This window comes from Tiliqua scincoides, chromosome 3, assembly GCF_035046505.1.
Source record: "Tiliqua scincoides isolate rTilSci1 chromosome 3, rTilSci1.hap2, whole genome shotgun sequence".
Taxonomy (NCBI): Eukaryota; Metazoa; Chordata; class Lepidosauria; order Squamata; family Scincidae; genus Tiliqua; species Tiliqua scincoides.
The window spans coordinates 176523934-176549181 of NC_089823.1; the positions used below are offsets into that span (position 1 = coordinate 176523934).

The 25248-nt window shown below is 42.9% G+C and overlaps 1 protein-coding gene across 1 annotated transcript in view; it reads left to right on the forward strand.

Annotated features, from left to right (window-relative positions):
• Nucleotides 1-578: 578 nt before the first annotated feature.
• Nucleotides 579-25248, forward strand: part of RGS10 (regulator of G protein signaling 10) — a 28809-nt gene continuing 4139 nt past the window's right edge. Inside the window, exons 1-4 of the mRNA XM_066620737.1 lie at nt 579-742; nt 16429-16547; nt 18429-18515; nt 22286-22429. Coding sequence (XP_066476834.1) covers nt 694-742; nt 16429-16547; nt 18429-18515; nt 22286-22429 — 399 coding nt within the window. The 5' untranslated portion in view covers nt 579-693. The remainder of the gene's footprint in view (nt 743-16428; nt 16548-18428; nt 18516-22285; nt 22430-25248) is intronic.

Sequence of the window (25248 nt, forward strand, 5' to 3'; positions counted from 1 at the left end):
GGCTCACAGTTTGGGAACTGCTGCCCTGGTCCCTCTGTGTCCAACAGAAGTTTCTCCCAAGCAAAGCAGGCAAAGGATTGAATGCTGAGTTCCTTCCAGGCGACAAAGAGCCAAAGCCCTGCTTCCTCCTTCAGCAGTTCAGAGCCCAACCCTATCCAACGTGCCAGCACTGATGCTGCCATGCCAATGCGGTGTGCAGTGCATTCTGCAGTGGGGGGGGGGGGGGAGAGCGACAGTCACGGAGCCCGCCTCAAGGTGAGGGAGTGTTTGTTCCCTTAGAGCTGGAAAGTTGGACAGGACTGGGCCCTGCGACGTGGAGGCGGGCAGGCAGAGCCTGGTGAGCCTTCCTCGGTCCCTCTGGCCAGGCTGCCTGCGAAGTGAGCCAGTGTGGAGACGCCCTCAGCGGCGGTGCTTCCAGCCAGGCGCTTCCAACCCGCAGCTCCAAAGCACGGCACGGCGCGCCCCCTCCCCTTCTCTTCCCCCCGAGGCTGGCAGTGCCCGCCAACTTGGGGCAGGCGTGCACTCTGCCGGCGTGACGCGCGGGCCAAAAGGAGAGCGCGCGCAAAGCGGCGCACCAGGCGCCTCCCAGGGAGGCTGGGCGGGCAGGCGGGGGCCCGGAGAGCGCCCCGTCGGGGACCTCCCCACTGGCTCCTCCTGCAGCAGCAGCAGCAGCCGCCACACCGCCAGCGAGAGATGTTCAACCGCGCGGTGAGCAGGCTCAGCAGGAAACGGCCGCCGTCAGGTAAGGGGGGGGGGTCGAGGAGGAGGCTCGAGGCTCCCAGGGCGGCAGTGGAGCGCCGCCGGGCTGGGGCAGAACGCCTGGCAGCAGCCTGTGCGTAAAAGCGCACGAGCGCTTTGGAGAGCCGGGAGGAAGGCGGTTCAGGGGACTTCTCCTTCGCGCCCCGACGCCGCAGAAGAAGCAGCCAGAGGAAGCGAGAGGGGAGCGGGCCGCGGGCGTTGGAGCCGCTGCCTGAGCTGGTTGGAGGCTCAGGGAAAGAGGGGCGCAGCCAGGCACGCTGCGGGGTTGTGGAAGGAGGACTCTCCCGCCTCCTTTCCCTGTGGCTCCGGAGCTGTCATGTCCAGAGGGTGTTCTGCCTTCACATGAGGGGCATCTGGAAGCGAGAGGTGGAAGCTCCAGTTGAACTTCCAGATGTGCGGATGGATCTTCAGCCCACTCTTTCTGCTCTCGCGCATGACTCGCAGCTGGGCTGGCTGTGCGGCTCCTTTGGCGGAGTTAGAGCCCCAGCCTGCGCATGTCTACTCGAAAGTAAGCCCCATCATAGTCCATTAGGGCTTACTCCCAGGGAAGCGTGGAGAGGGTTGCAGCCTCACCGCCCATTCCTCTGCATGTCATCTCAGAAGTAAGTCCCATCATAGTCAATTAGGGCTTACTCCCAGATAAATGTGGAGAGGACTGCAGCCCTACTTGGGTTGCAAGAAGCAGCATTGAAAGAAGGCCCCCTCCCCAATAAGCATGAAAGAGAACAAAATGTAGTCAAACTTTCTGTATTGTCATGGGTATGTCTCTTGGAGCAGAAAAATGCTGCTCATAAGTTTTGTAAATAACAACAATGCCCCATCAGCAGTGCTCATAGTGAACTAGACCGGCTCTCTAAGGTACATTCTTGCAGCAGTCGCTCCTGCCCAAAGTCTTTGCTGAGAAAAGAGGTGCATGAGGTGGGTCATGATTGAGACATACAAAATTATGCAGGGGGTAGACAGAGTGGATAGGCAGATGCTCTTTAGACTCTCACACAATACCAGAACCAGGGGACATCCACTAAAATTGAGTGTTGGGAGAGTTAGGACAGACAAAAGAAAATATTTCTTTACTCAGTGTGTGGTTGGTCTGTGGAACTCCTTGCCACAGCATATGGTGATGGCATCTGGCCTAGATGCCTTTAAAAGAGGGTTGGACAAGTTTCTGGAGGAAAAATCCATTACTGGTTACAAGCCATAATGGGTATGTGCAACCTCCTGATTTTAGACATGGGCTGCGTCACAATGCCAGATGCAAGAGACGGCAACAGGATGCAGGTCTCTTGTGATCTGGTGTGCTCCCTGGGGCATTTGGTGGGCCACTATGAGATACAGGAAGCTGGACTAGCTGGGCCTATGGCCTGACCCGGCGGGGCTCTTCTTATGTTCTTAAGATTATTTTACAATGCTGATTTTCACACAGATTTGCACTCCAGAATTCCAGCGTCCCACCAGCAGTGTTCATAGTGAACCTGACTTCGGCTCTCCTTTAAGGTCCATTGGAATTCTGGAGTGAAAATCTGTGTGAAAATCAGTAAGGTAATATAACCTCAGAAAATACTTTAGGCAGGAGCGATTGCTGCAAGAGTGATGACTCCACTCACACAAACAAATCCTCATGTGCTTATTCAGTAGCATATTTTGGGGAACCATGCCCCTGTTCATCTGGAAAAAATACATCCACACCGAAATGTGAAAAATCCAGCTTATTAACTAAAGATGTATGCCTCCTTCCCTTTCCCATCTACAAAGTTACTCGTGTGACATTTTAGCAGCTACCTAAACATAGTGGACAATATGGAATAATATTTATTTGTATTACAGTATTGATCCACTATCCAATTTTGATTCCATTTGCATGAAATGTTTATATATAAACTTTTTTAAGCAAAAGAGATGGCATAATTCTAGAATTTGCGTTCTTGATAATCTGCTGTTTTGCAAGTCTGGTTTTGCTTTAGTTGTATTTTAACCGAAGTAAGTAAAATGGCAGAGCAAAATAAAATGCATAAAGCAGAGGATCTTCATATGATGTAAAACAATAGCATCCCATTAAGATAACTTGGTCCTAGTTCAAGCTGAGTTTTTAGATAGTGGGTAGCCATTGCCTTTCAGTGTTCCAATTGATCACCTCATTAACATTAAGAAGAAAGTAGGGAGTAATTTACGATGTTAGGATCTACTTGTGCTGTCAGTAGTTCTAAAATCATGGTATAAAGTAGATGTTAATGAAATAAATACAGGTAAATAAGTTATATTTTAAGCTTAGGGTTATCAGGTGTAAATCTTAATTACCAAGATAATCTGAATGATATTTTGTTATTTTTAACACTGTTAAAAGAATTGATTCTGTTTCAGAATTCTTGTTCTAGAATTCTGTTCTATGTTTTTAAAATGTTGAATGCCAATCAGGTGCATTTTCAAATTTTGGAGGAATATCCACAGTAAAAAGAACCTGTCTGGACTATAAAGCCCTCCTAGACTGCACACACTATTGTTACAGAAAACTGCATTCACTTACAAAAAAAGAAAGAAAAGTGTGCCCAAAGATTATCAAGTCTAACCCCATTTCCAATGGCAGGAAATGTCTTAGCGATTGTCCAGCTCTTCTAAGAATCATCCATTGATGGAGTTTATCCCTGATTTATTACTCATATAGACAATGAGTTCCAGATATGTCCTGCTTAGTGGAACAAACCACAAGATAGTTTTTCTCTAAATATTCAGTCTAAATCCATGGAAAATATGAACTGGATTGTACTTGATATGTACATGGTGCAGAAATAGAAAACTAAGTAATTGAATCTTAAACCAGTTATATCTTGTCCTCCTTTTGCTGTTTTCCACGTACTTAATGGCAGCATTTTCACATATAAGGAAGTTTCCCTGTTATCTTTTCTGCTAAATGCTTTCTTCTTTAATCCTTTCTCATATTATTTGTATACCAAATGCTTTATTATTATTATTGCCATTTTCTGAATCTTTCCAGTTTTTTTTTTAAGGAAGTTTTTACTTGATTTGTGGTGTCCACATTGGACATACTCTTCCCAAAGCATGTTTCTCATGCTTTATATCGTTTGAAGCTATTTGTCAATAGATTGTTATCTTTGAATTTCAATGATATTAAAACACATTCAGCAGCTCTGAGACATTAAACTAATGTATAATAGATTGCATAAAATCATTGAACTACACAAGCGATGGTTTCTAGAAGGCTGGAACTGTAAAAGAGTTAGGATCTTGCATAATCTTACTTGAATGTTGCTTGACTTTTCTGGTGTTGTTTTGAAGCATGCTATATGTATCTGGTGAATGCTTCCAGATATGCCATATGTGCATAAAATATTTTTAAGTTTCCTTTCTTACAGTTGAAACTAGAATGCAGTGATTTGAAAGAGGATGTTTGAACAAATCCTGACATTCAGAGCACAAACTCCAAATGTCTTTTAGAGAACAGCAAATCTTAGAAGACCCCTAGGAGAAAGCCAGCTGACCAAGGGGAGTAGCAGCTAGTGGTTAGTGTGCACACACTCTTTCCTGCTTCCCTCCTTCCCTTTGGGCCAGCAGTTGACCATGAGGGGGGAAACCTTGATAGTTTGTATTGTCTGTCACCTTCCTGGGTTTCAGAGACCAGACAGAGGGGTACTATCTAGAAAAACCTCCCTCTCAAGAGACCACTGAATCCCAGGTGCTTATTTAAAATCAAATTCACAGTAACATCATATCTGCAGGGCGAAGTGATGTGATAGTCCACCAAATTTTCAGTGGTTCCCAAACTTTTTAGCACCAGGACCCAGTTTTTAAAACAACATTCTATTGCTGCGGTTCTCAAACTCACAGGAAGTTTGAGGACTGCAGTAAGTTCTTGAAGGGGAAGGGGGAGGCGGCGGGGGTGGGGGGAAGGCAGTCACACAATCCCCAGGATTGTGTCGCAAAGGGCGCTGCAGGGACTGCCATGTACTCACCAATCCCTGCAGCAGCCTCCCTGGGTTGCAGGGAGCCCTGTGTGAGCATCTGCAGGGCTCCCTGAAGCTTAAAAAGCAAAAGCACAGCGATCGTGCCCCACCTCTGCAAGACCAGAAGTGGAGAATGATAGCTGTGCTTTCACTTTTTAAACTTCAGGAAGCCCTGCAGACCCTGGTGCAAGGCACCCCCCCCCCCCCAGGGAGGCTGCTGCAGGGACTGTTGGGCACATGCCAGTCCCTGCAGCCCCCTTAGCGATGTGATCCTGGGGATTGTGTTGCTGCATCCCCCCTGCCCCCGCCCCTTAAGGGGAAAGAGGCCAGGGCCCTCTGGCTGGGGTGTCACAATGCCCCAGTTTGAAAAGCTCTGCTGTATTGGAACCCACCTAACTTTGAGACTTTAAAAAAAAGTTTTACTTTACCAGTCGCTCAAGCCTCTGTTTTTAATCATTTTTACAGTGGTGGTGGAGGGCACCTTCTGGAACATTTGTTGAGCTCCAGGTTCATTGAATCAGGACCATTCTGGTGGCCTTGCATTCTCCTTCACCTGGCCTTTGATAAGACCTGAGCCATTGTTCCCTACTCATGAGTAAATGCATACATGTGGCTCAGTTTCGCTTTCCATAGGGCTCAATACATTTTCCTTATCAGCTATTAGCTTGTCAATTTCACAACCCACCAAAAATGGTTAGATTCCTGACCCACAATTTGAGAACCACTGTTTTAAATGAAGAGGGAATTAAGCAAGTTGGGGGGGGGGGGAAACATGGGTACAAGCAGGCAAATGGAAAGTGGCTGGAAGGCACAAAGAAGAGTTTTAACCACCTGGATGTATTAACTATTAATGCTCAGAAGATGGAGCTGAGATGCTACTCAAAACTCTCAGTCCACAATCCCTCCGAAGGCCTGGCTGCTTAAGGAGGGTAGGAGTTTGCTGGCTGGAGTCACTTAAAGGAATAAAAAGCCCCTGTTTGTCATTTATCTAGATGAAGGTGCCGTATATACTAGTGTTTAAGTTGATCTCAGATACGTCAAGGGCATGTTTGAAGCCAAAAACTCAGGCATTTCCTATAACCCATGGATAAGTCCAGTTTGGGGGAGGTTAGTGACTCAATGGAGGCCATTCCAATTGGGCTAGTTGATGCTGCTGCAATGGAATGGAAGGGTTCCCAACCTCTTTTGATTGGCAGCTCCCTTGACCTACTGGGCCATTGGCCATAGCTCCCCATTAGGGCTACAATTCTATACATTATATAGGGTAGTGGGTTTTTCAGGAGGATTCCATAGCCATGGCTCACATTTTGGGAACTTGCAGGCTTATTCCCTCCATTAAACCTATCTAGGCAGGTGTTGCTGCAATGAAACTGTTGCTATGGAATAAAATGATCCATTCCATAAATGCTTATTTCTTCCAACTGACCCAAGCTGGTTTTGCTGCAAACATGCTCTGTGCAGCTCAGAAAACACTGATGGGTGCTTGTATTCTCTCTCTCTCCCTCTCCCCCCCTTTTTTTCTTTAAATTTGAAGCGTTACTCTAAGACAGTGATTTTCAGTCTTTTTTGTCTTACGGCACTCTGACAAGGTACTAAAATTGACAAGGCACACCATCAGTTTTTTGACAATTGATAAGGCACACCGTGCTGTTGGTGGGCAGCTGTCATTCCCATTGGCCCTATTAACAAATGACCCTCCCCCAAACTCTCACAGCACACCTGCAGACCATTCACGGCACACCAATGTGTCACTGCGCAGTGGTTGAAAATGGCTGCTCTAAGAGCAAGGTGGTGACTAGATTTACCATATACACCTGTGTATAGGTTGACCAATGTTTAAGATCAATTTTAAGATCTAAATTTCTTGACTTATACAAGAGTATATACAGTAATTACATTGCTCAGAGAATCCCTCCTCACAGGTGAGCAAGTGGGTGCTCTTCTCTGACCTGCCAATGAGTGGGTCACTCAGGTGACTTGCAGAGAATAACCCCTACTTCTTCTAGGGTGGGAAATATATAACTTTGCTTTAAATATGTCATCAGGTTACCTCAGTGGAGGAGTGGAAGCCACAAGATCGCTCCATTCCACTCTCTTGACATAGATGAATAGGTTTGGCTACTCAGTCAGTACACACATGCCAATCCGGGGGGAGGGAGTGGAGAGCCATTCCAGATGAGAAGAGAAGCCAAATCCACAAACAGCACGTTTGGGGAATAAAAGAGTTTCAAAATAAAGAACAAAGACTGCTTAAAAGATGATGCCTCAGCAGTTTTTAGCTGCTGAATTTATACAGGGGCTTCTAGATAAAAAGTGTTCAAATATACAGAAAAAGAGGCAAAAATGGGAGGGGGGAACCAGGGCATTCTCACAATGGGAAATTTTTTATCATAAGCTATCTTCTTAGTTGTCTCTGGAATAGAGATATGGCTCTGAATGACATATGTACTTGTCATGCTATCAGTGGTGTAATAGGAAAAAGTAGATAATTTACTAAGGGCCCAATTCTATCCAACTTTCCTGCATCGGTGCAACCACAGTGCAGCCCAGAGATTAGGGCACAAATGTTCCCTTATGTTGAGGAGGCCTCTGTGAATGCCTCCCCACCACAGGATGCATGCATTGGCATGGTTGCACCAGCACTGGAAAATTGGATAGGATTGGGCCCTAAGGCTGCAATCCTACCCACACTTTCCTGGGAGTAAGCTCCATTGACTATCATGGATTTGCTTCTGAGTAGACATGCATAGGATTGTGCTCTAACACTTTAAGCCAAGTTGCTATTCAAAGAAAGGAAGCAAAGGAATAAAACTGCTCTTAGTGATTAACATGAGCTGGTTGTGCATTTGCTTGCTTTTAATTTATGTTTGTTGGGGTAGGGGAGGGGGAAATGAGAAAAGAATCTAATAGGCAGCCTTAGGTAACTGGTAGAACACAATAAACTTCTATACTATGCAAAATTTTTGGTTTACCACCATGATTGTTATACCCAATCCTAATAATTGGAAGTAAGTCCAGTGGATAATTGAGACTTGCCCCCAAGTAAATGTGCTTAGCATTGTAATTTCAGTGTGCTAAAGTTTAGCTAAATAGAGATGAGGCCCTTTAAAATTATAGTTAGGTAAGTGAGCTAAATGATGAAGTCTATGAATGACTACTAGTTGTGATGGCTTTGTGCAACCTTCATTGAGAATGCCTCCGAATACTAGTTGCAGGGGAATAACGGTGGGAGAGAAGTATGCCTTTCTGTCCTGCTTGTGGTCTTCCCAGAGGCAGTTGGTGGACCGCTGGGGGAAAACAGGATGCTGGACTAGATGGGCCTTTGGTCTCCATCAGGGCTTTTAAAAATGTTTTTAATGTGTCATGTGAAATTGACAGAATTCATGATAACTTTTTTGAAGATGATAAGAAAAGTGCCAATGAAAATGGGCTTCGGTTTTAGTCATCATGCTTACTTGCTGGCAACCTTAAAACAACTTTGGGTTGTTTTTAAAAACTCCTTGTGTTTTTAAAAAAAAAAACATTTCCTAGGTGGGCACAGTACTTGCATGTAGCAGGATCTCCTTGGGGCTTCAATAGATTCCTATTTCTTTATTCCCCATCCCACCCTGGCTCATGTAATGTGTGCAGAATGGGCTGTTACAGGGAATGAGGCGTTCATCTGCAGTTCCTGTATCTAACCCTTCCTGTGAGCTCTACTGTAACTTGACCAGGCTGAGGAGAGGACCACCTTATGGCACTGTTTCTCAAACTGTGGGACGGGACCCACTAGGTGGGTCGTGAGCCAATGTCAGGTAGGTCCCCATTCATTTGCATCACTTCTGGTGGGTCCCGACATTCTAAAAAGTGGGTCCTGGGCTACAAAGTTTCAGAACCACTGCCTTATGGGGATATAGGAGGCATGCGTGGACCAATGCCCATAATGGCCTGTTGCTGTAAATTTTGTTTGGTCAAAATTAAGGTAGATGTGAAAGACCATGATCCTGATTCTCTTAAAGTTAGTCCTGACTAAATCCCATTAAAGTCAGTGGAACACTTTTTCCATTGCTTTCAAAGGGATAATTATAACTAACTTTAACTGGACAGTACATTTATATTTTATAGTGACTTAATGTTCAAAAGAGTAAAAGGTTTTTGTGTTTGGAGCATAATAAGAAGTAGATCTATAAACAATTAGTGCTAGAAACCAGAAGGTAGGCTGCTTCTCATACTGTAGTCAATGAATATTCTGTTATAATTTGACAGTAGTGTCAACTTGTTCTATTTATAGAGGAGAAAAAAACTTTACAATCAATGGATTAAGATACAAAGCCCAATTATAACCCCAACATTTGCTATTCTAAGAGAAAACAAATTGAGCAGTTCAGTAAACCGTTTATTCTAAACATAGTTGCTGCTTGTCCCATTTTTTCTGCTATCGACATCCAAAAATAACAAACTTCTTAAGATATATCAACCAAAGCAATAAGTACAGCCATCAGAAGATCAAAAGCTAAATCTAAATGAAAAATATGAAACCACTTCCATATATTATTGCTCTTGGCATTAAATAACTCTTCAATAGCCAAACAAAGGAAATAATCAAAGAAGGCTTAGAAATTCTCTGATCCACCATCCAGCATCTAAAATTCCAGTATGAAAGTTGCAAAGAAACTCAAGCCAAAAACAGGCAAGGCAGACTCCTATATATCCCTACAGTCTGTTCTTATGTGTTCTTTTTTTTTGCCAAGACTAGATCTAATGCGTTCACATCTAGAGCTGTGGTTGCTAGATTCAGGACCTGTGGGCTCCTATACCTTAAAAGTTTGCCTAAAAGGTAAGATGTCACCAAGTGACATGTACATGAACCAGGTACAGGCCCAGCCTTGTTATACATGGATTTTTTTATACACAGATTTGACTCAACACAAATGGCCCCTGCAAATGAGAAGGAATGTGCTGATCCCTGGAGAAGGGAAAAAATTATCGTTTTAAAATCATAGTTTAAAAAACTGCTTTTTACTGTTGCAGAGAGACAGTCACACAAGTGATTACAGGCATAACCTAAGTATCCACAGATTTTTCTATGTCAAAGCTGATGAGAAGGGCCCTTTAGACTAAAGGAAAACAGTTATTTAATAATGCTAGAGAGGGCAGCCAGCTAACAATCCATCAATCATTCTCTGCAGGCTTCATTCCTCCTTTCCCCCTGAGCACGTGAAAGAAGGCTGAATGGCAGCGATTATCACCTTCTCCATTCTTTCCTCCTTTCTGGGGCTCCTGGTGAAGGGAGGGATTGCTGCCTCCTAGTGAAGCCTAAGCGCCTGGAGAAAGACTGAGTGCCTCTGTGTGCATTACAAAGGTCAGCAAGGCTGGTTTTAAATCACCTGAGCAAAGAGACTTTGTTTTTTAAATTGATTTGCTATAGTGTGTTTTTTGCCATCCAAGTGAGTTCTTGGAACGGAACCCTCTCAAATAATGAGACTCAACCTGTACTCCTGAGCTCCTTGGAAGAACAGCAATATAATCCTGAGCTCCTTGGAAGAACAGCTCCTGAGCTCCTTGGAAGAACAGCAATATAATATTTTTAAAATGTTAAAAATAAACAGCCCAATCCTATGCAGGTTACCTATGCCGAAATGCAGCAGTGCCTAAATGGCTGTCTCTGTATCCTGTAGTGCCAAGGAGGCAGCTGGAGGTCTCCTCAAAGTAAGGAAACAATTGCTCCCTTACCTCGTACTGAGTCCCAGCAGCCTCAATGGGTCTTCTCAGATCTGGACCAGCTGAATGGCCGGTGCAGAACCAAGTAGACCTGTATAGGGCTTTCAAGAATGGGAGGTGGAGATAGGAAGCAGCCTCCGCTGTCCCTGCTCTCCTCCCAGGCCTGAACTGCCCTTCTCCCCCCACTGCGGAACACATCCCTGCCACTTGGCGGGATACTGTTGATGGCTCATGGCCACCCTCTGACCCAGGTGGAGGCCCAGCTCCTAACTGCGCTGGCTTCCTCCTGACACCTCCATCCTTCTGGTTGCTACGACGTGTCTTATGGCATGTTTGTAGGTGTGTGGAGGCGTGTGGCGCATGGGAGGCTGGGCCTAGCCTGGGCTAGGATAAGTGTGTTTATTTCCTATTTGATTGCTGCTGTATGGGAGAAACTGTACCTCATAGCATTATTTTTATGACCATAATTTAGTTCAAAAGAAATAAATATTGTAACATCCAGATATTCAGCATATAGACAGGATATCAACACATTGTCTTAGTAGAACCACCCATTCACACCTTCCACTAATCCACCTAATCCAGCATTTCTCAACATTTGTCCCTCACCATACTACTTTGTATGGTCCACCTATTGGAAGTACCACTGGAAGTAATTGGTGATGACATCATCACCAGTTACTTCTGAGTTGGAAGGCCAGATGCAGTGCGTCAAACACTGGTAAGAGGCTCAGGATGGACAGGAGGGCTTTTTTGAGCATGCAAAAAGTGCATACTGGAGCTCTGACCAAGCTTCGTACCGCTGTTTGTCGCATCACATTGCTTGTCTTGCTGCCAGATGGCAGGTATGTGAGGGTCCTGTGCATACTTTCAGACACCACTTCAAGTACCTCCAATGGCACACATACCACTAGTTGAGAAACACTGACCACCCCTTTCCACACTTCAGCAACAGCTCATGTCAAGTGATATACATACTACAATAAGGTACTAAAAAAGAAACCAAAATAGAGAAGAGGGAATGTCTAGAGGAACCCCAAATGCAAGTCATGAAAATATCTGAGGAATAGGGCTCATATGCGACAAACTGTTAGTAATGAACTGTGCATTCCTATGAATGTCTGATTACTATTAGATATATGGTCCCAATGAGTTCAGCGGGGCTTTTAGGATTTCATCCTAAAAGTGTAACAGTTCATAAAATTTGCAGTTGGTATAGGATCCCCAGGGATGGGAACGAGTCAGGTGACTCGAATCAGAATCCCAAAAACACATTTTTTGCTGACTCCTGCAGACTTGAGTCACCTGCATTGATGACTCAGGCACTGACTTGCGTCTAAGGCCACTGACTCTGCACTCAGTCCCCACGTATGCAGACTCCAGTCTGTCTGTGTCTGGGCGTGCTTGCTTACTTTTTTTGTGGCATGAAAGACCTAATGGGGCCATCATTCAGATCAGGCGAGAAGCAGGGAAGCTCCAGCCAGGAGGCAGGGGAGGGTTAATATTTTGCTTTTGCATCAAGCAGGAGGGAAGAGGTGGGAGTGGACTCCCTTGTCCATCTCTGGTGTATACAATGATCATAGGATGAAGGATGGGTGGTCTGATTTTTTTCTTTGGATGAGGTAGGGCAGAAGGAGGAGCACATAACGCTCCTCCCACCTTGTTTACAATGGGATGTGGATATCAGGGGAGTGGTTAATGAGAACTCTAACACATCCACACCCAGGCAGCGACCCTGTTTTATTTTTCCGTAGAGCTGCAGCTGGCTTTTGAAAGGGAAAGACTTGTGACTCGAGTCTTTTTGAGTCATAAAAACACTCTGGATGACTTGGAAAGTTCCCCCATTAGGACTCATTTTTTAGTTGAGTCATGGGAGGTGGAGACTCGTGACTCGACTCAAGTTAAGCCATGCTTTACTTTCCCATCGATGAGAATCCCTTCTAGAATTTGCACGTATCAGTCCTGCCAGAGCCCTGCATACTACAAAGTGAACATAAAGGACCTGCACAAACAGGGTTGCCAACTTTTCTGGATTGACTTGCAGTTTCCAGAAATCAGCATTTAGGAGGCTACTGTACTGGAAGTGTTTTGGAGATTTCAACAGGCACAATTATGGCATGTTGGGGAAAAATGTCTCTAGAAATCACTTCAATCAGGGTTGGTAACCTAATGCACAAAGACTTCTATTGACCTTAGCAAAGAGGGCAGTTGAAGCATCCTCCATTGGACTGAAAGAGAAGCTTTAATAGGCAGAAAGCTTCCTGTGTGATTTGGACTTCTTTTTCTGCAGATATTTCTATTTTGATCACTAGATCAAAGTAACTGTTAAATGTTAAAGGATGATAAATGTTAATCTTATCTACTTATACTAGATCGCAGTGTTTTTCCGTGTTTGTCCCCTGCTATACCACTTCACCCCGGTTGGCAACCTTCAGTCTCGAAAGACTATGGTATAAGCCTACAGCACCCGATATTCCCAGGCGGTCTCCCATCCAAGTACTAACCAGGCCTGACCCTGCTTAGCTTCTGAGATCAGACGAGATTGGGCATGTGCAGGGTAACAGTTGCTGCCACTTCACATGGTCCACCTATTGGAAGTACCACCAGAATTAACTGGCAATGATGTCTTCACCATTTATTTCTTGATTGGGAAGCCAGACACAACTTGACAAACAGCAGTAAGCGGCTCGGGACACATGGGAGCCTCTTTGCATGGAACGCATGCAAAAAGCTTATGCTGGTGCTCTGCCCACCAAGCTGAGCCTTCTACAGCTGCTTGTCGCATTGCTGGTCTCACTGCCAGGCAGCGGGGGTCTGGGGGTCTCACAGGTACCACCGGACACCTCCTCAAGTACCACTGGTTGAGAAACATTGCTCTGAAGCTGCATGTGCATTTAAAAATCATGGACTGATAACCAATCAGAACTACTCTGTGGTTGTAAGACATGCACTGTAGGGCAGTAATGACTCAAACAGGCAAGTTGCATCAAATTTTGCAGGGGATGTTCACAAGGTTAGAATACTGGAAAATTCACACAAGCCCTACAGAAGACACAAACCCTAAAGATAAAATGTGCAAACTCTGGTTTTTCAGAAGGTATACGTAGTATGAATTGACTGGACTGGAAAAGAAGTCCAGGTTCCTTTTTCACATTTCTAGCAGTCACCTGCTGCCGAGCTCAGGACTATAGGAAATATACTGCGTGCATAAAGTTTTAATGGTAGGCAAGCTCCATTGAAGGCATGTATATATGTTACTGTTCTGATGCTGTTTAAGCCATGTCCATTCTAGATCCATACAAACGTTTGCTCACAAATGGATATCCAGCCAAAAAAAGTTAACTTCAATAAATAAACTTTAGTACGTTGGGAATGAAAACAAATCTTCTGTTATTAACATAGTTCTTCCAGACAGTAGTGGAGACAATGTCTTTTTTTATTGCTAGTCCAAACATTAGGAATTAGCCCCTCAAAACAAAAGGTGGTCGTTAAATTCTGCCATAAATGTGGAATCGGTTACATCTGACTTTCACGCTTCTACATGACTGCTAGCGTGTAGATGTCACCTGAGGATACTGTTGCACTGAGGTGTACTGAGGTAAATTGGCTGTACTTACCAGAGCCTCCTGCAACCTCCTGGAGGTGCGGGGAGCCCTGTGCAACCGTCTGCAGGGCTCTCCAAAGCTTCAGAAGTGACAGTGGAGCAATCATATCCCGCCTCCACAAAACTGGAAGTGGCGCACAAGCGCTCCACTTTCACTTGGAGTAAGTCCCTCCAATTAGTCTGCAGAGCCCCTGAACCTGCAGCCCGAAGAGGCTGAGCATAGCAAAGCAGCCATGGCTGGAGCCGAGGTTTTGGAAGACGGGCAATGTGGGCAGAGTACAAGGAGGAATAGAGGCACCAAGGGAGCAAAGGGAAGAAGGGGGCAGGATCTGTGACAGACCTTATACTAGGGAGGGGGACTGCCAACCCTTTATTAGGCAGAAGCAGGCCAAGGATGAAAGTCAGTGGTGATGAGGAAGCTGGCTGGCCTGTGAGCCTACAAGGAACCATGAGCGGGGAGAAGGATAAGGGTGAAGCAACCCCCTTTCTCCATAGCCTGAGGCCGAGTGCTCTGGGCCTACACTGGGAGAGACTTTGTGTGACAACTGTGACCTCTTGTGGACCCCATTGGGCCTGATATCCCTGGGGAGGCAGGTGCCCCCCGCCTCCAGTGCTGGACATACTCCTCTTTGATACTGAAAGTCCAGAAGATATGGATGGCATGAAATCTTTGATAAGATGGTGCATGCACTTTTGCATTTACATTTAATAGTTAAATTTCATGCACAATTTGCAGTTTTCTTGTTAGATTAGGTCCCAACTCATAGAGTGTTGAGCATTACATATTTTTAATAGCGCCTTTTGCTTTCAGAGCATTTAAGATTTTGGTTCTAGTAGTAGTACAACAGAAGTCACACAGAAGTCTTAGGCGCACTGCTGGCACACCACAGATCTCTCATAGATGCTTGCCACTGTTTGGTTATTTGATCAGTTGTTGGATCCCTACGGCTTTGCTGGATTTTTGTTTTCTCCATAAAACCTCTCCTTGTTGAGTCCCCAGCTTAAATGGAATTCTCCTTTTGGACTGCTTTTGATTGTATCATGAAAAATACAATAGTACTAAGAATGTAATGTGTACCAGAGGTGTCACTGAGGAGCTGATAGGTCAGGTAGTAGCTAATGTCCCATGCAGAACCGAAGTCATCATTATATCCACCTTGTCCTACTTGGATGCTGTGCTATTAGTTAGGACATACCATTTGTACCGTCATGTGATCCTTGTTTACAAAATGACTGTATGAAGAAATAATACAATACAATAAGAAACTGCATGGATTTGTCTGATGTGGTTTCAATCATTTCCTTACTAAAACTACATGAACTTCCTTATAACCACTTTTGTTTCTACATGCATGCACACATGCACACCCAACTCCTAAAGGCTTAATTTTTGAAACAGTCTTAGCATCTTACTGAGTGTTGTCTCATACCTTGGTGTGGGTGATTTTAACCAGCCAGCGGCACCGACAGTTTCAGAAACAAGCTGTCACAGTTTTACAGGAGAGCTAGTAGACACTCTGTTTCTCAGTTATAAAATAAATGGATTTGTTAAGACAACAGAACTTGGGTTTCTTTATAAGTTACTTGTAAAATATTGACTTGTACAGCAGCATATGCATTTCAGACACTCAGAACTGTAGCTGCAATCCTATACACACCTACCTGGGAGTACATTTCATTGAATAAATGGGACTTCAGAATAGACATGCATAGAACTGCACTGTGAAAATGTTTGTTTTCAGTATGCATATTTTTTATATAACACGTAGTAGCTTCTCAGTCCACTAGCAATTGAAATGGAAACTGGTGGAGTCTTTATGTATAGGTCCAGAAAAATCCAAAGAGCCTGGTTATTTTTTAAAAATTTAATGCTTTCTCCTCAGTTCCTAGAAAATTGATTCTCTCTCTTAAAATGTGCAATCATTTTATAATCTTTAATACATGCAGACGTATTAGCTCAGTGCCCATTTGGACAATAAACTGAGAAACCTATTGAGCTTCCCTCCTGATTATTTTGCCCTCTCCTCTGCCTCCCCTGATACCATTTTCCTGATCTGATGATGACATAGTGGGCATTGTTACTTTTACAGCTTGGTTTGTAAGATCCCCAGGTGTCATTTCCTCCCAGGCTTCCCTTGGTTCTGCTGTTTTGATGTCACAGCACTTTATGGATCATGAATCAGAGTGCTTAGGAGCAGAAGGAATTCTGAATTTCAAGGTCTTCGATCAGTTTTGAAATAAAACAGTGTTGACATGTATTTATAGCATTTGTTTTCAAATGATTTTGGGAATGCAGATTAGTTGTACAAATTCAAAGCCTGTTGCCAGGGCAGATAAATAGTATCTGAATGGTTATAAGGTGGGACAGAGGTGCAAATGTATCTTAATTTAACATTTTTTATTTTTCAGAAATAAATGACAAAGACAGCAAGCCAAGCAGCAGCCACCAAAATCTAAATGGCACTACAAGATGGGCTACATCACTAGAAAACCTACTGGAAGATGCAGAAGGAGTCAAGAAATTTAGGGTTGCTACCTTAACTATTGTTGTTACCCACATAAACAGTACAGGTCCAGCCTATTTTTACATGGATTTTTTATACACGGATTTGACTCAACACGAACAGCCCCTGCAAATGGGAAGGAATGTGCTGATCCCTGGAGAAGGGAACAAATGCATCCCTTTAAAATCAGTTTAAAAAACTGAACAGTCCTTTAACATTAGCCTCCTTAAGGGGGGGGCAGCTGACTGACAATCCATCAATTCTTCTCTCTCCAGTGGACCCCTCCCTTCCCCTTGAGCACATGAAAGGTGATCACTTTGCATTGGTGAAGGTAGGGACTGAGTGAAGCACCTCTGTAAGCGCTTGGAGAAGGACTGATTGATGGATTGTCTTCTTAATGACTCTCATCTTACATCACAAAGGTCAGCAAGGCTGTTTTTAAATCACCAGGCAAAGAAACTTTGTTTTTTGAATTGATTTGCTATAGTGCATTTTTTGCCATCCACATGAGTTCTTGGAACGGAACCCACACAAATAATGAGGCTCAACCTGTATTTCCAATAGTACATTTTCTTTGTGCAGACTTGAATGGAGTTGTGTTTATATAGTTGGAGGCTCAATTATTATTCAGAGAATTTATTCAGGACAACCTCAGAATAAATTCAGTGGGACTTCCCTGAAAATGAAATGAATCACATCCAAAATACTTAAGACAATCTTTTGCTAGATACTTGAGGTTGCAATTCTATCTACACTAAACTGGGTGTAAGCCCCATTGACTATAGTGGGAGTTACTTCTGAGTAGATGTGCATAGGATTGACTCATGAGATTGTGCAAGCTTATCTGTAAAGGAGCAGGAAGCTGTAGAAGTTCATTTCTCATATACATTTTTTTTAAAAGCTTGAATATAGTGTGACTATAAACAAATCAAAGGCAGATGAAAACTACTTCCATGGCTTCCACTTCTTCATGTTTTTGCTGGCTGCTGGCACTGGCATATACATTCTCAACATGGTTGGGCTGGTCTGTTCAGAAGGAGACAGGGCCCAATCCCATCTAATTTTGCAACACTGATGCAGCTGTGCCAACAGGGTGTGTGCTGTGTCCTTTGGTGAGGATGCAGTCATGGAGACCTCATTAAAGTAAGGGAGGGCTGCTCAAACCTAGGCCCGTGGGCCACTTACGACTCATGGGGGGTCCCCATCTGGCCCCCAAGGGGGCCCTTTGTCTCCAGTGGGCATTCTGCCTGCTAAAGACCCACTGGGGCCCACACTGGCCTGACACACGAGGTCCCAGTATGGCTTTCCCTCACTGCCCTGAGTTTTGCATCTGTCAAGCTCAGCAGGCAGCAAAGGAAAGGCCAGTTCAGATGTAAGGGAACATTAGTTCCCATACTTCAGGGCTACATTGCAGCTGTATCAGTGTTGGAAAGTTGGATAGGTTTAGACCCTTACAAATGTTAAGGCCCTGTATTGAGTGCTGTACATGTGTGTGCTAATTACTACTTCGGTTCAAGATTTTAACTTGTTAGGTTGTCAGTTTGTCAGAGTATATTATACTGGGAGTCTTATCATGTAGTCCAGTTTCTTGCTTCCCACCTCTGTACCCATAGCGTTAATGTGGTGATGGAGAGCGACTGTCTTCAGGTCCACTCAGATAGGCAAGAGCCCATGGAGGGCACTTTGCCAAGAGCCTGCTGAAATCTGGCTCTGAAATCACAGCTCAATTATAATTATGGCCTATTTTATTGATCTTCCCCAATACCAACTAAAATGAAGCTTCAAAAATTATAAAATATTTAGCAAGTAGCGGATTTTTACCTCAAAGAGTTTTCAGTCAAGACACAAACAAGTAACCTAGCTTATGACCTTGTTTATTTTCTAATAGTTCACTTTTTTCTTCAGGAGTTTTTAAAGAAAGAATTTAGTGAAGAAAATGTTTTGTTCTGGCTAGCATGTGAAGAGTTTAAGAAGATTCAAGATAAGAAACAGGTATTGTTTAAAACCTATCTGACTGAAAAATTTCTGTTATAGTCTTGGGGCATATCATATGTTTCCTCCACAATCATCAGCAGAGGTGTACCAAGGGTTTTTGGCACCCACGGCAATCCTGTGATGTCATGACGGCGCATGCACTTCAACAGCTTCCTCAGTTGGGAAGCAGTTGGAGCGTGATGCCACCTTGGCAGTCAGGCAGGCAATTTCACCCAAATGGTTGCTGAGACAGAGCATGTGCTCCAATTTCTTTTCAAGTGGGGAAGCAATTGGAGCATATGCTCTTGTGCCTACTCTCCAGTTCGTGCCAATGGTACAAACTACATTTTGCCTCATGGACAGTATGCCTCTGGTGATCAGCTATACTTCATAGACATGTGAATATACAGGAGATGTGCCTAGAGTACAACATAATACATGTTGTAATACATAATACAGCTTAATAATATAAGAATGCAACTCCTCTTTTATACTCAGAATCTAATCCAGGTGGGTTACTGATATCATAGTCACTAAGCACTTTGCAGATGAGGACTAAGATTATAGATTATAAAGTTGGTGGTTTTTTTAAAAGTCAGACAAGATCCTTCAGTCTTCCCAGTTAATATAGTATATACCAGAAATCCAAAAAAGCTTTATGGAGCTCCTGGAAGATGTTCAATGACTTAATTCTGAATATTCTCATTACTGCTTAATTCTGACTGAATAGTCACACTGATTCCTGGAAGTATGGATTGCCTAAATTCTGCAAACTACTGCATCTTCCCTTACCGTGTAGTAAGTAGTACATTGCAGCCATTCTATTTGAGATAGTGTATTTGCTGTATCAACACGTTTTTCTGAATAAATGCTCAGTTTTAAGAGAAAATAGTGGTTTATATCTTTTGTCTGAATTCCTCTGAATCTGTGTATCCTCTGTATCCCAGTGTCCTTCCTTACCTATTTTTCCTTATTTTTGGATGCTTTTACCCCCTTCCCAGCTCTGTGCTGACTCAACAACCTAAAAAGCTGTTGGGCCATGCTCCTGCAGCAGCCTTTATTTGAAACACCAGTTGTGCTTTTGTGGAATCAGAACTCTTCATGTCTGGAGCAGCTAAGCCTGGGTTGTTCTTGTTTTCCATTTAAGGTTCTGCCCTAAGTTGTGTTAGTTATGACTAAGTTCTAGGTAAATTCGTAGGACTTAGTAATGAATTTTTGTCATGTTTAGGTAAACATAGGATACAACCAGTCTTTTTTGGCTTATGCTTCTGCAGTCGCTTCTTATTTATTATCATACAAAATATTTTGACAGAATTGATCAGATTTAACTTAAAACTAAGACTAATGAAAAAGACACAGGTTATCACTGTGGCTAACCTAAGTCCTATATGGTCATATAGGGGTGGGATCTCAGGTAAGGTTCAGAACGCGTGTGTGGGTGGGTGGAGCGCACATCATAATGCACTTCATATTCAAGTCAAAAATGGCTTTTCGTAGTTGCAATTACAAAGCACCGATTACTTGAAATCAACTTGAAAATGAGGAAAAGCAAACCTCCTCATGTTTTCTGGTCTCAGTCAGGATCCCATGCATTTGTATTTTAGAAATATGCAACACTTTTGATTGGGATCATGATTGTCACTTGTGTTTGTCTAGTATCTTAACCTTAAAATTGCAATGTAAACTTGAAAGATCTTAGAAACTGCACCTCTGTATTATTATTATTATTATTAACAGTATTTATATACTGCTTTTCAACAAAAAGTTCACAAAGCGGTTTACAGAGAAAAATAAAATAACTGATGGCTATGAGCTAAGGAGTATGAACTAAGGAAAAAAGTTAAGAGGAGGTGATGGTATGGTAGTTTCAAAGATACGTGGCTGCCAGAAATAAGAATGGAGTTCTCTGTACTGCTGGGGAAAAGATGGAGGAAAAGCAAGACTTGACAGGCTCAAGTTACAAGAGATTTCAATTAAATATTACTGGTACAAAGAAATGTATTTGGGTAATGGATATACTTTCCTAGAAAAATTGTGTAATAATTACTCATTCTGCATAAGAAGAAAACAGATAAGCATCTGTCAGGATGATTGATGTCTAATGAATCATACCACACGCAGAACTGCAAGCTTTGGATTTTCCTTTCTACCTCCTATGTAATAGTAGCTTTGGCTTCTTATGAAGGGGAGTACCAAATTATCATTATCATCATTATTATATGTAGTGTTTGTATACCACTTTAAAAAGTTTGCATAGCAATCAATAATAATAATAAATTGTTTCCTTTTCCCAGAGGGCTCACAATCTAAAAAAAATGCAGAAGAGACTCCAGCAACAACCACAGGCAAAAATGCCCTTCTGGAGTGAGAAGGGGTGGACTCTCTGCTAAATATAAGAGGGCATCATTTTAAAAGTTGTCTCTGCCCAGTTAGGTGCTATGCATAATTGGTGGACTTGTTTCTATTCATTGACATTCCTGAATATCCACAGGCACAGCAAGCAGCAGTAGTTAAATTACTTGAAAACAAGCTAGATCTGTTGTGTGGTGATTCTTGCATACTTTTGCATCTGTGAAATGACCTCTAGAAACATTCTGGGTTAGCACTACCATTTAACTGAAGACCTGGAGCATCATGGTCCACTCTGATATATAAGCCTCAGAGCCCAAAATTGGGCTTCCTGTAATGTCATGATCAGATTGTATCTCCACTTCAGGAATGGTGTAAGCTGTCCTAATCGCTCTGTCAGACTCTCTTTTGAAATACACTGCCATTTTATAACATAGTTTATTTTCACTTATCAAATTGCAGTGAAGTAGTGGTCAAATCAGTGAAGTCGCTCAGATTTCTATATGTAGGCACAGAAATGCATCAGCAGGTATACTATTATATCATCTCTTGTAGAAAACAGAATTGAGCTCCTAACACTTGCACAAGAAGTCACTCAATATCATTATTTCCATCTGGTCCCACCCTCTGAACTGGGGTGGTAACAGCTAAACCATGTCCAGTCCAGTCCACCATTTGTTACATACATTTGCATATAATGTATACACATGATGCCCCCTCCTTTATAAAGCACTGGGAAGCTCCAAACACGGTCTAGAGAACTTATGCCCACTTTAAGCTGATTAGTCCTGCTGGCTCAAACACAGGTAGCTCTATCAGCATACAAAACTACTGCTGAACATCAGCACCAATGGGAAGGTAACGAGTAAGTAGCTTGCCTATTGAGCTGTAGGATCCCTCCTCCTAGTTCTCAAAGCAGCATTCGCACAGCCCCAGCTCTCCACCACTCAGCAGACTCCATTCAACATCTTTCCTCTTTCTACTACTATTCTTTTTTCCAGGTGCTGCTTTTATTCCTGAGGGCCTTGTTGCCTCCAAGTGGCTGCAGCTGTGCAGCACACTCACTGCAATCTAAGGCTCTGGTGTTAATTCCATGCTTCTCAGATCAAGGGGCCACTATTGACACCACACCTTATCTCCTTGAGGGATCTTGTGTATTTCCATTACAGAAGCTTAAAAAAACTGTGGAGTAGGCAGTGGATACCAAGCAAGCTAATCAATATAATTTGGTAGCAAACATTCTTCAGTGCTTCTGAAAAGACATCAGCAATGCAGAAGAATATTTTTTTACTAGTCCATGAAATAGCTACTAAAGAAGTGAAATTAAAGGTAACATGTCTTGAAGGACTCCCATGAACACATGTATCTGATACTGTAATCACAAGTTTTTGTCATTTACAAAAAATCTTTTCTTAACAAACATGTCTATCAATTTTCAGATGCAGAAAAAAGCCAATGAAATCTACATGACTTTCTTGTCCAGTAAAGCCTCCTTTCAAGTCAATGTTGAAGGGCAGTCACGTTTGGACAAGTCTATTTTGGAAGAACCCCATCCTCTAATGTTTCAGAAACTTCAAGACCAGGTAAAGTTAGAAAACCTTCCTACTGCACTGTGCTATGCATATTTACTCAGAAGCCCCAGTCTGTTCACTGGGGCTGACACCGAGGAAAATGCAAAGAATTGCAACCATAATTATATTTTGTAAGATCAATGGTTAGTTGCTCTCACTGTATAGAATTGAAATAGCACACCCTGATGTGACTTTTTCTCCTTTCCTAATTTGATGCAGGAATTCCTATCCTTTAAGCCATTGGTTCCCAAACCATGCCCCACAGCTTTGCAGGGCACCACAGAGCACTCATGAGGCACCACGCAGCCTCTTCCCAGCTTACCAGGCCAAGACTGCGCAAAACTTTGTATAGTGTCACTGGTACAAAAGGGTGCTGTTGATTGAAGGGTGCTACAGCCACAGTATGTTTGGGAACTGCTGCTTTAAGCACACCCAACATGTTTCTCTTATTTACAACCTGTCCTGTCCTGTCCTCCCCTGCCACCTGCCTTTGTTGGCTTCTTCTAGCTGCTCCAGAGCATGCAGGAAGTTGCCAATCTTCCCACTGGTGCTCCAGTAGTGCACAAGTTCACACACTGCTGGAGTATAGCTGGCACTGACTGCTTTATGTCAGTCAGTCCCAACAGAACACATGTTCCGCTACCACCCAGCACCATTTGAATTGGGCTGTAATCTTGGTGACAATGCCGAACAGTTCTCAAGTGTAATAAATGACAGTTTAGTGAAAAATTTTGCTAAGAAAGTCAGGGGAGCTGAAATGATTGTTTTGGTTTCTGGAGCAGGAATAGGTCAAATTGTGGAAATGAATCACTGGTGAGGGGTAGAAGTAAGGGATGGGGAGAGAGGCACTGACAGAGGGGAGAGAATATCTCATGGCTAAGAAAAAGCCATTGCTGAGGAATAGTCCAGCATGGTATATTGCTGAGAGTGTTACGTTGGCACTGGGGAAACTTGGTTGAAGGCCACACTTGGCTGTGAAGCTCACTGGGTGACCTTGGCCCCTCAGTCTCTCTTAGGTCAGGCTAATTCATATGACTGTTGTGAGGATAAATGTGGGAAAACAACATATACTGTCCTGAGCTCCTTAGGAAAGGAGCAACATAAATTTTTTTTGTAGAATATAAGAGGAGTAGATAGCTTATGGGTGGCTGGCCGATAGCAGAAAAGTTAAGGTAATGAGAACTGCACAAGAGGTTAGAGTCCAAGGTGACCAGATACAATGGAGGACAGAGTGCCCTTACCTTTAACCACTGTATAGAAGAAGGAATTTTGGCAGCTGCAGCTCAACATGAAAGGATTTGAAAAGCTACACCTGCCAATATTCCCTCTTCTATGCAGTGGTTAAAGGTATAGCCGAGCGGAGTGATTCCACCTGCTCTTGGTGTGAGCAAGAAGTGTCTTGACCGCCCTCCATGTGGGAGATGGAGCTGCTTGTCAGCCTGCATGGAAGAACTGGAGGCCAGAAGTGAGACCAAACCAGGAAGATCCATTCTGAACTGTTGTTGGTTCTTGAAAGAGAGAACCTCTATAATTGTAAAAATCCCCTTGAGGGATTTAGAAACGCCTGCCTATGTAAACCGCCTTGAATAAAGTAGGAGGAGTAATCCGATGACCAGAAAGGTGGTGTATAAATACCTAGTTGTTGTTGTTGTTATTATAGGCACTCTGTCCTCCATTGTATCTGGTCACCCTGATAGAGCCTTGCACCTGCTTCCTCCCCGTTTCTCCTCAAACCCTGGAGCAAGACCTGTATCAGTAAAATTGAGTGTTTTGCAAATATATTTTCATTAACTTCTAAAAATGACTGAAGGAACGTGTAGCTTTGCCACAAGAACCAGTTAAAAAATTTATATGAAAATCTTGAAGCAATTAAAATGGAAGTATTCAAACTCATTTTATTAGTGAGGGGACAAAATCCATCACAGGAAAATCATATTGAATGGTATTTGAAAGAAAACTTTTAACTATTCTTTGTTATGAAAGAGGGTTGTAGAAGGAAAGGTATAATTGATAATGATTTAGAACTAAATACAAATTAATTAGTGAGCTGCCTTATTATTTATTTAGCATTTGTTCAGGAATTTTACTGTGCATGGTGCTTGTACACCTACGCCACGTAAAATAAAATTTTGTGTGATTTTATTAGGAAGAGCTGGGGCATATAAACGGAAGTGCCATTTATCTTCATGAATTATTTACTGTTTCAAAATTATTCCTTATAAGCGGTTGATCTTGAAATATTTCTGAAGTCGTGTGCATGAAACATTAAAAGGCTTTCACTTTTTTTCCTGCAGTTGTGTGGACGAAAATCTTTTTTAAAAAGTATGTCTGAAGATTTTGTGCTAGGAGGTGTGATTCTGTACTGTAGTTCAGCACAGTAATATTATTAAGAATAATAAATAAGTAAATAGTTCCCTGTCCCAGAAGGGCTCACAATCTAAAAAAGCTACAGAAGAAACAACAGCAAACAGCCCCTGGAATATTTTCTATAATTCAGGGGATACATTACCAGGCATAGTCCAAGCACTGTATGAAACAGCACTATAAGATACATCATTAAAGATAAAACAGGAAACTGATACCGATTGACCCTCTCCTTCACACAATAAACTATAAGGCTGTCAAGCTGTCCAGGCTTCATAAAGAAGAATTTTTTAACCCTGATTAGTAATGTTTCAGTAACTGAATTTCAAACTGTGGTCCCTGTGGAGAACTCTACTAGTTTTTAACTTCTTGAGAGCTGCTTTTAAAAATAGTCACTCAGTGGAAACCTAGTCAGAGTCTTACTATGATAGTAATACTTATATTTGGTTGGCCTCACCTTTAGGATT